The sequence below is a fragment of the Pezoporus flaviventris genome, unplaced genomic scaffold (assembly GCF_033815535.1).
Source record: "Pezoporus flaviventris isolate CSIRO_AGI_PZ_B2104156 unplaced genomic scaffold, CSIRO_AGI_Pfla_v1 ptg000007l, whole genome shotgun sequence".
NCBI classification, from domain to species: Eukaryota; Metazoa; Chordata; class Aves; order Psittaciformes; family Psittacidae; genus Pezoporus; species Pezoporus flaviventris.
In genome coordinates, this window is record NW_026892555.1 from 92,612,323 (window position 1) to 92,625,796 (window position 13,474).

General features: G+C 43.1%; 1 protein-coding gene across 3 annotated transcripts in view; it reads left to right on the forward strand.

Moving 5' to 3' along the window:
- The window catches only part of RNF144B (ring finger protein 144B), an 81,499-nt gene extending 79,591 nt beyond the window's left edge, over nucleotides 1–1,908 (forward strand). For all 3 annotated transcript variants that reach the window (XM_061449567.1, XM_061449568.1, XM_061449566.1), the window contains exons 7-8: nucleotides 1,374–1,463; nucleotides 1,661–1,908. In XM_061449567.1, the coding sequence (XP_061305551.1) occupies nucleotides 1,374–1,463; nucleotides 1,661–1,801 (231 nt within the window). In that variant the 3' untranslated portion in view covers nucleotides 1,802–1,908. The remainder of the gene's footprint in view (nucleotides 1–1,373; nucleotides 1,464–1,660) is intronic.
- The last annotated feature ends 11,566 nt before the right edge of the window (nucleotides 1,909–13,474 follow it).

Below are 13,474 nucleotides of genomic sequence, written 5' to 3' on the forward strand. Positions count from 1 at the left end.
AAAATGTTTGAGAGCCAGGGAAATAAGGGTCTTACACCTGACAGGTCACAGCCTGTTCAAAGAATGGCATGGTAGTGGGTGAAGGGGGTTGTTTAACTGTAGGGTGAGCTCATATAGACTAGGTCTCCTTTACTAGTCCATCTCTAGTGCCATGATTACTAAAGAGAATGATTGGTTAGTAGGTTTGGCTATAAAAGTATTGGATTATAAACTTGAATTATGAAGTACAGGTTGCTAGTTACTTCTCAAGGGATACCAACTAGTCTCAACTTGTGTGGCTTCAAGTTTCCTATCAGGATTAATAGTATGGGAAGTAATGTGCTCATGTATATTGCAGCTTCCCTTCTTGAAACAGTTGTCAGAAACAACAGTGGGAGTGTGAAAAGGACTTTGCCAGCACTTGAAATAAAATGTTAGGTGCTGCATATCTTTTCTTCTTTGTACTTTGCAGCCAGCAAACAATGAGACTTCCTCATTCTTTGTCCTTCCTTTTCTCAGCATGCTAAACAGGTTTTGCTTAGTGTCAGATCCTGTTTCTGTGTGTGAGCATGCTTTTTCAACATGATTCTTACCGCTTGCCCCAGAGTACATACAGTCCACAATTGCTTAACACTGTGCTGAACTGGAAGACTGCCAGATCTTCACAGACTCTGCAAACATGCCCTTATCAAGTTTTCATCAGTTCAAAATGAGGAAGAAGAAGGAAGCTGTAGGGTGATTTAAATGTGGTTTTTCTAAATATGCAGGGTTACAGGAGCTCCTGGCATAGGTGAAGGTACTACCTGCAGAGCCAAAGAGCAGGGCTTTAAAATGAAAGAGGAAGGAGCAGCAGGTTACAGCACAGCTGGCTAAGGGAGGGTAACACAGGGCATTAGTCACTTTCTAAAGTAAAAATGGATCATTTCGTAAGCATCAGTGGAAAAAGAACAAGGAAACAGGGATTTCTCTTTTTTAATTTTCCTGTTAAGCTTAAGAAGGAAATGTCTATAAGGTGTAGGGACAGCAGGAGAACAGAAGGTAGAAGTACTCAGAAAGATGATTCCTCAGGTTGCTAGTTTTCGGAAGTATCTGCTATTTACTTTGCCCCTTTATCACCACCAGATTACAGATGTGCAGTAGGTGCAACACATATACTTGTGGTTTTTAAAAGTGGGGGTGAAAGGTTCTATAAAATATCTCAGGTCCTACACACACCACACTTTCTGAAACTGCAAAAAGTCTCTCAAGGTAATTATTTGGAAGTGGGATGAACTAGTCTGCTGGCAGCTGGTAATTTTAACGCAGCATCGGGAAGGTTGTATTTCCAGTCCAGTCTTGAACCTCTCCCTGCAGTACTGTAACCTGTTCTTACAGCTTCTACTTTTGTTTTTCAGAACGATATCTTCTTGCGACATTACGACAGAGGCCCTTGCAGAAACAAGCTGGGCCACTCACGGGCTTCGGTGATGTGGAACAGAACGCAGGTGCGTTCCTAGTCAGCTGAGCCGAGCTCTCATACACGCAGGAAGCAAAGTGATTTTACCCTTCAGTGAAGGATAAAGATGATTATTTTTATGTTTTTATCTTTCTTTTTGAGATCTCTGCTGTGCCTGTGCATGCATATGTATATTTTATGTACCATGTCAGCTAAAAACATATTATTCACCGCCATGTCTTTCAGGTTGTGGGGATCCTCGTTGGACTAGGTATAATAGCATTGGTGACCTCTCCCTTGCTGCTTGTGGCATCTCCGTGCATCATCTGCTGCATTTGCAAATCTTACCGAAGCAAAAAGAAGAAACACAGCCCACCAACAACCTAAAACTCTGTGTCTCTCTGAGCCTCCATTTGCAGAGCCTATTTTTTGTGAGAAAGCACAATGGTTGTATTTTGGTGCCATACCTGCCAAATAATACTCTTCTACGCCAATTCTTGGGATAAGTGCCTATTCCTTACAGGCTACTCTATCACTAACAAGTCCCAGTGTGGGAAAAGTCTAGATTATCATGCAGTAGATATGGTGTAGGTTTTTGCTTTCTAAAAGGAAAATGGGACACCATTCAGTAGTGTGTACCCTTAAATGAGACAGCTTTTGAGACTGCTAGAACTTTACTATCTTCCATCAGCTGCACATGACTTGATCCTGCAGTATTACTCCACCTGTGCAGACCCAGTCATTACTTTCATGCTTTCTGTTGGTTCTCGGTGACGCTCAGACTCTCAAAAAGTTTGGGTTATTTTTCGAAAGAGGGAGAGGGAAAAGCTTGATTAAGTTCCTTTGTCTGTTAGCTTGTGTCCCATTAAAGATAGCAAACTCTTAAGAAAATATTTTTTGACAGCTTCCTGTCAATTGGCTGCCATGGCATTTCTTTTGGCATTGCAATCAATTTGATTTATGCAATTGAAATCCATTACAGAACTAAAACCCAACAAAACTATTTCTAACTAAGGTAACACTCTCTTTTGAGAGTCTGGACTACCTTGAGAAAGCTGGTATTTTTGTCAGATCAAACATGACATCTACCTTGAAATATCAGAAGTATGCATATTTCCCTGCCATTGAGCATGCCTTTTGTCAGTAACCTGCGAGCAGCAAACTTACGTGAGGCTAATATGTTAAGAAAGGCTATGATATGGTTCCTATTTTGTGCACAGTATTGGAATTCTGGTTGTGCCTGTGTAGAGTGGCCACATGGGCATGGATAGAATATGTTTTTTCAACAGTTTACATGAGGCAGCAGCAGGAACCCTGTTAAAAAGTTACACAGACCAGGCTAAGCCAAACCCTCCTTTAAAATGTTATGGACCTGCTGAAGCGAATACTTGAGAAATGCTGTGTAAATATAAGCTCTGTCCCTTGGTGGCTGTTTCTTCTGTCCCACTCGAGGTTAACAAACTCTGTTTCCGATGATTTTTACTTGCTCTAAATCTGAAAGGCTGTCATTTAATGAATGCTTCATTTTAATTTGGTGCCTCACCACCAGACTGATTCAGACTCTGGTATCAGTTACACCTGTGTAAGTTCACCAAATCCTCACTGAAAAGCTGGAATTACTCCAGGCTCACTCAGGACTAGCTGATGTCAGACTCTGCTCCCTGGAGTTTATTTCCTTAATGGCTGGTGCTCCTCACAACCCTGGCTGGTGGTGGCTTTTGTTCTAGACTCCCATCTGTGCATTTTTTATCTGTGGGAGCTGATCTGAGTTTGCACTATGTAATCGGTTGTAATTCCAACCCCCTTTCAATAAGGGCAGCAAGGTTTAAATGAGGTGCTCAGCCTGAGCAGCATGCTGGGCTCACCCTCCGCTGATCTGCCCTCCTTCCTCTATCTGCAGTGTGAGGCTCTCGAAGAGTCCTGTGAAGGGCATCTTTGCTGTTGCGTTTGGCCGAGCCTCAGGAGCTTTGCCTTCTTGGCAGCCATATATGTGACCTCTTTTTTGTGTAACTTTGCTCTCTGGTTACTGTAACAGAAGTGGAAGATGTTCTTATTTTAAGAAAGTGTGGTCTGTTGAGCAGACTAGCAGGAACAGAGGCCTTAAATGATATGGTCTGGTTTACTTTTTAATTGATTTCTTTTATAAATACTGTCTGACTTTGCTACCAGTCGTGACTGGAGGGCAGGCAGGGCTCACCAGTGTGAAAGACTATATTTATTCTCCATCCACAGCTTCGAAGGGAAGCAGAGAGGTAGTCAGTACATTCTAAATACAGAGTGCAATGCAGGCAACTGCCATTTATAAAAAATAGAGAATGTTTTCTGTATGTGTTTTCTTTAAGAGCACTAATAGTAGTGCTTGCGGGTACTTGTGACAGATTGAAGTGTCCAGCCCTTGGCTTTGCACTATTTTTCTACCTATGTTTTTATGGCACTACTGTAATTTCCATTTTATTTATGAACTTGAAGTTCAGAGTCTTACTTTAATGAAGCGTCAAGGACAAAGATATAGGAGCTTTATAGTCTCTTTAACCATAACCAGCATTGCAATGTACCAGTATCCTTTGCATGTTAAATTCATGGATTGTTCATGTTTTATGGTCTTGTGTATGTCCAATGCACCCTCTACAAATCTGGTTTCTTTCTGTGTCCCCTCAGTTTCCCCTGGCTTGTTTTTGCTAAAATGCCTATTGGAATGAAAGTGTCATGTTTTCTTCATTAATACTGCTGCGTTAATGAAACTGCCAAGTTCTTCCATGCAACTGAAGGCAGTTGTCCTACCCTGAATACACTAAGGGACACAAGGTCACCATTTAAATTGTAATACTAATTTAACCTTTGTTTGTTCTTTAAATGCTGTGTAAAATTAATGCAGATCTCTTGGTAAAGTGAGAATTTGTTTAATTGGTTTGAAAGATAATATTTTGTAACAGCATTTCACACCTGCATAGTTGTAAAGTCTGGGAAAGCAACACTATTTAGTTTATTTTTAACCCTTTAGCTAAAGTGGAGGGTAACTCCTTTCAGAGGCTAATTCCTGCAGAGCAGAAGGAAGGTGTACCTTTTCTGTGTGCACATTTTATTTCTGGTGCCAGTTTAGGTGCCTGGTGGAGGTACCAAAAGCAGTATGCAGGTGTTAGCACAACCTGACAGCCAGAGTGCCAGTCCAGGCATCTAAGGAGCCTGTACAGAGACTGGTAGCAGTGGCCTAGTTGGAGGTCTTTACACTAAAGCTGGGTAAGGAGAGTGTGAGCCGCAGGCATACCTTCCTTTGGTTGTGTGCATGCAACAAGTTGGCCAAGATAGAAGCTCAGGAAGTACTTTAGAACTTCAAAGCTTAAAATAGAAGTCTTACAAAGATTATTTTCTTTAAAAGGCTGTGTTCAGTGCACCATGTGTCCTGGCTTTTCATTGCACAGGGATACATGAGCAGGTGCTTTAAGCAGACCAAGACTTGGTCAGCGTCTGAAGATGTGCTAACTCTGCTGAGTAGAGCAGTACCTGTGCTCATGTGCTGGGAGCAGTAGGGCCCTGTTGCCTTGTTTTCCAGAAGGCAGCTATTTTGCACTAGCTGATATTGCTCACAGAGTTTCCAGAGAACCATTTTAGCAGGGATCTTTTTACAGTGTTGGGTTTTGGCTTTTTTGGTTGGTTGGTTGGTTTTCAACTGTATAAGAAAAATCAAAGTCACTTTATAGGAAATTTATTGCAACTATGACAAATAATACTAACAGAAATCAGGGAGAAAGAAACAAAAACAGGACTCCATCTACTCATGACTCTTCTAAATCAATGTAGCTGTAAATTTATCCTCTTGAACGCTATCTGCGTGGTGTAGTTGATGCATGTTAGTACCAGGCTTCACTGCTCTTTCCCCTGTGGCAGGTGGCTGGTGTGTAAGTAGCATCCAGGGTAGAGCTCAGGACTGACACAGGGCAAGGTACTGCACAGGAGCTGGAGTCTATGGCACAAGGCCCACCCTAGCTCCATCACCAATTTGCTCCATCTCTCTCACTGAGAGAGACCTTGGGGGTTTTAGGCCATTAACTTTATATTGACAGGATCTACAGAAGTCTCTCTTGAAGAACAGAAGTGTCAACTGTTGTGTTCCCTCTGAACCAGGGGCATTTAGCCTTCTGGGCTCTAGAAAACAGAAGATCTTAGACCAGTGCAACGAATCTGGATTTTTGCTGCAACTGGCCACAGATCTCCATGGCCACATATCTCATTATAATTTCCCAGCAGTCACTGGAGCTATGTCAAATACAGCTGAGGACCCCACTCAGCATCTCATATCCTTGTGTTAAAATGAGGATGATGATAACCTTCTCCCCAAATCACCTGCTAACAGAAAGAAAGTATTTGTCATGCTGTGGCGTAAGTACTTCCCTGCAGTATTTATTCTAGAATCATGGGAGACAGTCAACGCTGCCATTCAATATTTGATGATCTATTAATGGTGCATGGGGTTACATACTCCAAAGAAGGGCATGAGGGTTTAACGACAATTAATGTTTCTGCAGTGCTTTAATGATGCCGTGTGCTGTTGACTGTCCAGTAACACAGCACAAAGTCCAAGGGCAAGTTTAAAATGTACATAATTTTTACTTGGATGAACTAAGAGAAATTGTGTATTACCTTCGTATTTGCTTGAATATATATAGAAGTGGACAGAAATCAGCTGCATTTCCATAATGGAACAATGATATCAACTTTTAGCTGCTGTGTTGTCTGGTACCACAGTGAGTGGTTGTGCTGTAGTGCCCACCACTTAAAAGATATGAAACCTGTTTTGCACTATAATCTCCTTCTCCCAGTCACTATCATCTCTCTCAAAGTAGTTCCTTGTATGATTGTGTTTTTCATCCTCTATCTCAGGCCAAAGATTCTTAGAGTAAAATTAGTGTATTTCTGTGTATGAAGATAAAAATCTTCCAACAATTTTCTCCCAGGTTTTAATAAGAAATTTGATGCTGGGATAAATGAGGAAAGATAGAAATTTCGGACTTCGCTTGTTTAGACAAACTCATTCACACTTAAGAAGTTGTCTTGGAAAACGTAAATAAGGACTGCTTTGTTAGAGATTGTAAGGAGCCCTACAACTTTTGAGCTTGACAGGAAAGATGCTTCTATGACAAGCAGACTTTTGAAAATGTGCTAGAAAACAACCTACATCCTATATACATATTTTTATTATAAAAATCAAAATAGCGTCTCTTTCTTGGGTATACTTACACAGTCAGATAATTTTAAAACTAAACAGTTGAACAGAGTGTGCTAGTTATAAAACAGTTTTAAGACATCTCTCACACATGAGTGTGTAGGATCAGGCTCTTAATTTATGTGTCTGGCAATAAAGATGTGAAATTCTACCTCTCCTAGAGTAGTGAGAGTTGATTCTTCTGTGACATGCTGGAAGATGAACTTACTGCTAAGATTCTGGAAAACTTCAGTCTAATTTTTATTTGTCCTCTAGTTAGTAAAGTAATGAAGTGAGAGCTGAATGATTTTGTTGAACGGGAAGCTGAAAGGTCTGGTTGCTCAGAACCAATGTGTTTTTATAATGTATAATTATAATTTATACAATTCATATATAATTTATAGCTAGCAAATATTAAATATTAATTTTGAAGTATCATTGCCTTTTATCATATGAAAGATTTATTTTAGATGTATTCATCGTGGAAGCCTTTCCTCTTCTGCTTCCTGTGGAGAAGGTCATGGTGTTCCTACCAAGGTAAATTCCTATGATTTGGTGCAGTCCACAGTAAACGTTTACTGCTATTTTTTATTTATATCAGAGGTTTTGTCATGATCCCTCAATTTAGTTGAGTCATGCAAATTTCTGTTGTTAGGAAAGGCTGTTACCTAGCAGTAGTTTTTATTTGCCATCACAATTCAGGCTGTACAAGATGATACTGTTGACAAGGTTGACCAGCTTTTTAGAGGACACAACCTCATTTTTTCCCTTTCAGTCCAAGAAGCTTTCTCTTTTCTTGGCTGAAAATTAAGGACTTCAGTCATTTGCTTGTGCCTTCTGGATTTCTAACAGAAGGAACAGTTTCTGGTGGCCACATGCCAGGAGATCCCAGACAGGTTGAATGTGTGATGCTGCAGCACATGTGCCGTGAGTTGCTTAAATTTTAGGAAGGTGCCTGAGCTTTACAGCTTTCTGGGGCCCATGCAGTGGACATGGTGCAAAAAGGACTCATCCAGGCAGCTTTATGAGTGCCGCCAGTTGTATAGTGCTGGGCTGGTGCTGCACTACAGCTGTGATGGATGTGGACAACTCTATCGCAGAGTTTCATCAGGGGCCCTATCTCAAGCTGTCCCTTACCATAGCTACCCATCTACCCAAAAATTCCACAGCAAATCTCCGTTCCTTTCATTTTCCAGTCTCTCCTGTTTCAGTTTCAAAGAAACCTCAGCTCAGATGGGTTATTTGGAGCTCAGGTGGTCAAAGCATTAGCTTTGCCTAACGAGCAAGTCTTGTGAATGTAAAGCCAGCAGAACTGTTATGTACCACACTGATGTTAGCACCACAGGCACTGAGGGTCACCTTGTGAGAGCTCCCCCAGCATTGTTTAGTTTTGAAGAAATCTGTGTATTTTAAATATGTGTGACTGAAAGTGTCCATCTCTGACACTGAGGTGTGTTTCTGAGCACTGGTGCAAACTGGCAGTGGTCATGGATCCTTGCGCTGCCCCATCTGAGGCAGGTGCTTGGCTTTGTGTGCTGTAGGCAGAGGCACTGGGTTTAGCCAGGGTATTTGCAGTGCTCCCACCTCTTTTCAAGTTTAAGGTCTCCCAGATGGACTAGTGCAGCTTTTGGATGTAGCCTTGGATGGAGAGAAGCAGGAGAGAGGCTTGATTGGTCTGCAAGGGTGAGTGGCGCAGCAAAGAGCATCTTTGTCTCATCAGGAGGAATCATGCTCCTCTTCACAGGGCTGTCCCTTCTTCTCAGGGGGTTCATCTCCTGCACTGCAGCACACAAGGGTGAATTCCTACTCAGCATCTAGGTATTCATTTCCCTGGTACCTGCTTAGGCTTACATTTTGTTTATCTGTTTGTTTTCTTTTCCTCCAGGTAATACACTTTCTTCACCACTTCTCTCCTGGTGAAGGGCAAAAGGGTTTGATCTTTGTAAGATTTGTTAAAATATATTCGTGTTTATAAGAGGAAAGCTAACATGTATAAAGAAGTAAGTGCTTTTGTAATTTTTTTGTTGTATGATTCAGCATTTAAACGTTTTACAGATGCGATTTTTTGCACTCTCTGCATACATTCATAAAAAGAATATATTTATTTTCTGTCAGGTTTATTTTGGGTTTGTGTTTTCTTCTAATGTTATAAAATGCAGTATGTGCAACATTAAAAATATAGTGTAAAAACATTGTCTCGTCTTGTAATCCTTTACTGCCTTTAAAAGATGAACATAGAAAAATTATGGGAAGAATTCAAACGCATCTGGGGTGCGTAATGGGAATATTGAGAATGGACAAGTGTAGAAGAGGTAGGATCAGAATCTTAACTCTTATTTATTTTCTCAAAAAGTATAAGACATTAAAATCCTTTCAAAGGGAGTGGGGCAGGCTTTGTGTTAGCTCCTGGGTGCTGCTGCAGTGGCATGCAGATACCGCAGTGGTGGTGGTTTCTGCTCTCTTCAGGTGGGGTGCACGGTTACTAAAATCTGTTCCCATGCGAAAACTGGTGAAGACCATGACCAGGAGCAGCCTGACCCACCCTAGGCTGGGGTGGGGAGGGACACGCATGGAAAGCTGCATGAAGAAAAGTCTGCTGCTTCAGAGCCCACTTTCTCTTCCATTGCTCCCTCAACCCTACCTGTCCCTGCAGCAGAATTAGGCCTCCTGCTCTGTGCTTCTGAAAGACATCATGAAACACTACACCCTGCCATGCAATTTCAGGTTGCATGCCTTCAGATGCGCCTTAGTTTTCTCACACACCCACATCCTGCAGTGCCTACGAGAGACAATCACAGCTGTGTTTGTAAGCATCACATGTTATGGTGATGTTTACTAGTAAATATTTCCAGCTTATCTACGATTACTCAGCACCCAAAGGTAGGGTTTTCCACCTGGGTGACACATCCTTGAACACCCCCCCCCCCATTAGTTTGGTTAGAGTTGAGTAAATTCAGCACTGATGTTATTCCACTTAAATACAGCCATTTTATTTATTGTTTTCTGTGGCCAAGGTTCTGATCTTATTCTGTGAATGTGCAACAAAGCAGTGGCAACACATCAGTCTGCACGGTAACACAAGTGAAGTACTGCAGCAGGCAGAAGGTTTCCAGCACGGCACTTCTCTTTCAGAGCATCTTGCTTTGCGGTGGGAATGTGTCAGTTCTGACAAACTCATGATGGACACCAGCTGCTGGCAGCCCACATGCCTGGTGCCCTGCCAGCATACCAGCTGCCAGGGATGGGCAAACTGCCCAGCGCTCCACTGGGCAGACGAGCGAACTGCCAGCTCCTCACCTGGCAACTTTGAAGAAAACCCCCTACAAGCATTTTCCAAGCAAAGTTTGATGTTTCTGAATTTCTCTCCAATTTTTGAAATTCCGTATCAGATGAATGTGAACAATTTTCAGCAGAGCAGGAAGTCCAGAGGCCCTGTGACTCCTGGGTGGTCGGATCTTCCATGCTCACTTGTTCTTCAGCAGAAACAGGAGCTAATTGCCAGAAACAGGAACTAATTGCCACATTCAGTCATCCTCTTCGTGTGTATGGAGAATTGGCACTTGCCACTACTCCTGCCAACCCAAATATCTTCTGACCAGCCCTGAGAAGGGGAAAAAAATTGATGGATTCAAATCTGATTTCATTCCAGCTTCAATGTGCATTTTTTCTCCCAGTTCCTATAGAATCATAGAACGGTTAGGGTTGGAAAGGACCTTAAGATCATCTAGTTCAAATCCCCTACCCATGGGCAGGGACACCTTCCACTAGACCAGGTTGCTCAAAGCCCCATCTAGCCTGGCCTTGATGAACACTGCCAGGGATGGGGCAGCCACACCTTCCTGTTGTGCAAGTCTGTTCCAGTGCCTCACCACTCTCATGGTAAAGAATTTCTTCCCTATATCTAACCTAAATCTCTACTGTTTAAGTTTTAACCCATTACCACTTTTTTCTTCAACAGCCTTTTATTTCAGGGTTGTTTTTAACCAAATCCCTGGATTTTAAACTCCTCTTGTTTTTGAGATTACCCAAAACATAGTTTACCTTAACTTGTGTGTTTATAACAGCTATCTGCATGCCCACATCCCCTTCTGCACGGGGCAAGTGTTGCCTTAAACACTCGCCTCAGCCTGATCCATCCTTCCAGTTGACAAACACAAGCCGTATCACCCTCATAAAACACCTCCTCTGGTCTCCCAGCAAGTGGGTTAACATTTTTGCTCTGGGGTGACCCTGCAGCTGATGCTATCCACCCTATCATCACTCTGTCATGCTTGTCTGCAGGGCCTGTGACTCCTCCTGGGGATGCTACCTGCCCTGTAGGTGTTGATGGCCTCTGAGAAGGATTGCCCTTGCAAGTACATTTTCCAATGGCCTTCGAGCCTGGTGCCTACATGGCAGCTCCTTTCTATTTCAAGCTCTACAGTTCTTCCAATCTGAAAACTTTAGATTTTGGAAACCAGAAATCACTGAAAATTATACGTCTGTCTTGGTTTTCCACAGACCTTTCCAGGAATACCCCAGGATTACATGACAAAAGCAAAAAAAAATAAAACCACCCATGAAATCATACTTTTCAGAGCAAACACTTTCCATCTTGCATCATGGGTTACTTCTCACATGGGACCTCTCAGGCTGAGCTTGTCAGCCCAGAGCCCAGTTTGTAAATGCCAGAGTGATGTCTCAAGCCACTGCCATGCTGAGCCTCATGACTGTCCGACAGGCAAACTCAAAGCTGCAAGTCTGGGCTGTGATATTCAACATAAACATAATCCTTTCTTGTCATTCCTTTCCCTTGCCTGAGCTTTAGCGGGGCTATCAAGTGCACATAGCAGTAAGTATACTTTAAAACTCAGCAGGGATGCTGGAATAGCTGCTTGGTGGCAGAACTTGAAAGCAGCAACCCAGTGCTCACACCTGCCTGAAGATGTGCCCATGTTCTATCCAGAATGGGAAAATTGCAGGATCTCTAGCTTCTCAAACGGAGGCTGCAGGAAGTTTCTGCAAAAGGGTTAGCGTGATGCCTCCAAGCAAGAGACTGCCTGGTCTTTTTCCTTATTTCTCCCATGAAAAATCCTTTCCCAGTGCTGACCATGGATTAGCACAATCCATCAGCAGGCACAGTTGATAACTTTGCAGTCTTGCCTTCTTGAGATCTGTGCATGTGCCAAAACACCAGACTTTGAGAAAGCCGGGAGGACTGGCCAATTAGTGAGTAATTGACTTTTCCTGGATCTTGGCTAACAAACTTAAGCCCAGGTGAGCACATATGTTTGTGGCAGTCTGTGTTGCTGCATGTTGCGAAAGGCAAGAGACTCTTGCCGTCTCCAGCAGCTGTTCTTCATCCTGGATACCAACGCTATCAGGGAAGCTGCCTTGGGAGCTGTTGGATTTCCCCATGTGAGCGTGCCTGAACATCCCTCTGCTTGCTTAGTTGGGTCTGAAATGGAGTCTGTGGGTCAGGGCCTAGGAACAGGACTTCAGAGGGTGTACTGAAGGTGCTTCAGAGCAGTGCTCTGGATACTAGAGGAGATAGTTCAGGACTGTGAGACTAGCTCAGCCAACTGGCTATTGAGAAAGCTTTGAGGGATTTTTTTAACTGCATTTGTTCCCATTTGTAGGTTTTTTCCCTTGGTCTCCCTAGGAGCTCCAGATAGTGTGGACAGTGAGATATTCAACAGGAAAGACCAAGGGAAGACTTGCATTTGATATCTGCTTCTTTGGGGGGCTGAGGCTTGACTAAACTCTCTCACTCTGCTCTCAGCAGTGCCTGGAGAGGGGAATGCATCTGTTTGCTGGTGTATTGTATTCAGTCTTCCTGAGCTAATACTTTGCATGTTTAGCTGTTGCTTGGAGGAGATGTTGCTCCTGATGGTCTTTAGCTGCAGAAGCCTTGCGGTGCATCTGCTACCAATGTGAGCTTAGTTATGCAGTGTTGCAGTGCCAGTGGCGCTACAGTGGCATAGGGCCATTTTAAAAGCATAATTGGAATGGAATGTAAGTTTCTAGCTTTGCTCAGGCTATGAATGCAAACAACTAAAATGTGACAGGCCCCGGGGCTTCCATCCTGTGTCACCCACAAGTTTTGGTATAACCAGGCAGGCAGCAGTCTACGGCTTCTCTGGGGCAATAGTTTCAGAGTGGTAAGAGGGATGCTCTGGGCAGCAGCCAGAGTCCCTCACGCTGGGTGAATGCAGCAGCAGCTGGGTTTTACACCCATCTCCCCTGCTTCTGAGCTGTATTGTCTTTGCATTGCCCTGCATCTCCCTGGTATGTGAATTGGGGAGCTTGGCTGCAGGAAGACTCTGGCAGGCAGGGTGGAGGCTCAGAGTAGCTGTGGGAAAACTTTATCCTTCTCTCTCCTTGCAACTGCATAATGTTTCCTATAGTAACATAGGGGGTTTCTCTAAGCTGAAGTTTCAGACTGCATCACATGTAGCTTTTGGAGGAAAAATTAGTTAGTTTCAGGTGTTCTGATATAAGTTTCCCTGGTGAAATGTCCATCTTACTAATACTATTTATGAAGAGTGACATCCCACAAATCATCTCTTTTTTTTAACAAGTGGGTCAGTAACTTCACTGATGTTGGGTCCCTCACACAGACTTCCATGCTTGCATGTTTTTTTTTCTGCCTGTTGTCTCCAGCCAAGTGGTACAGCTGTTAATGCTGCTGTTGCTGAAGTTTGCCTGTTCTGTGGCTGGACAGTCTGTGTGTCGGTGTGCAGCAGCAGCAGCAGTGCTGAGCTGGGCCCAGTGGGACAGATGAGGTGCTGGGGTCTTCAGTCCACGGGTGTCTAACTGGCATCCAAGCTCTAGTGACCTCAAACCTAACTTTTATCTAGGCTTTTCTCCTATTGTTTCAC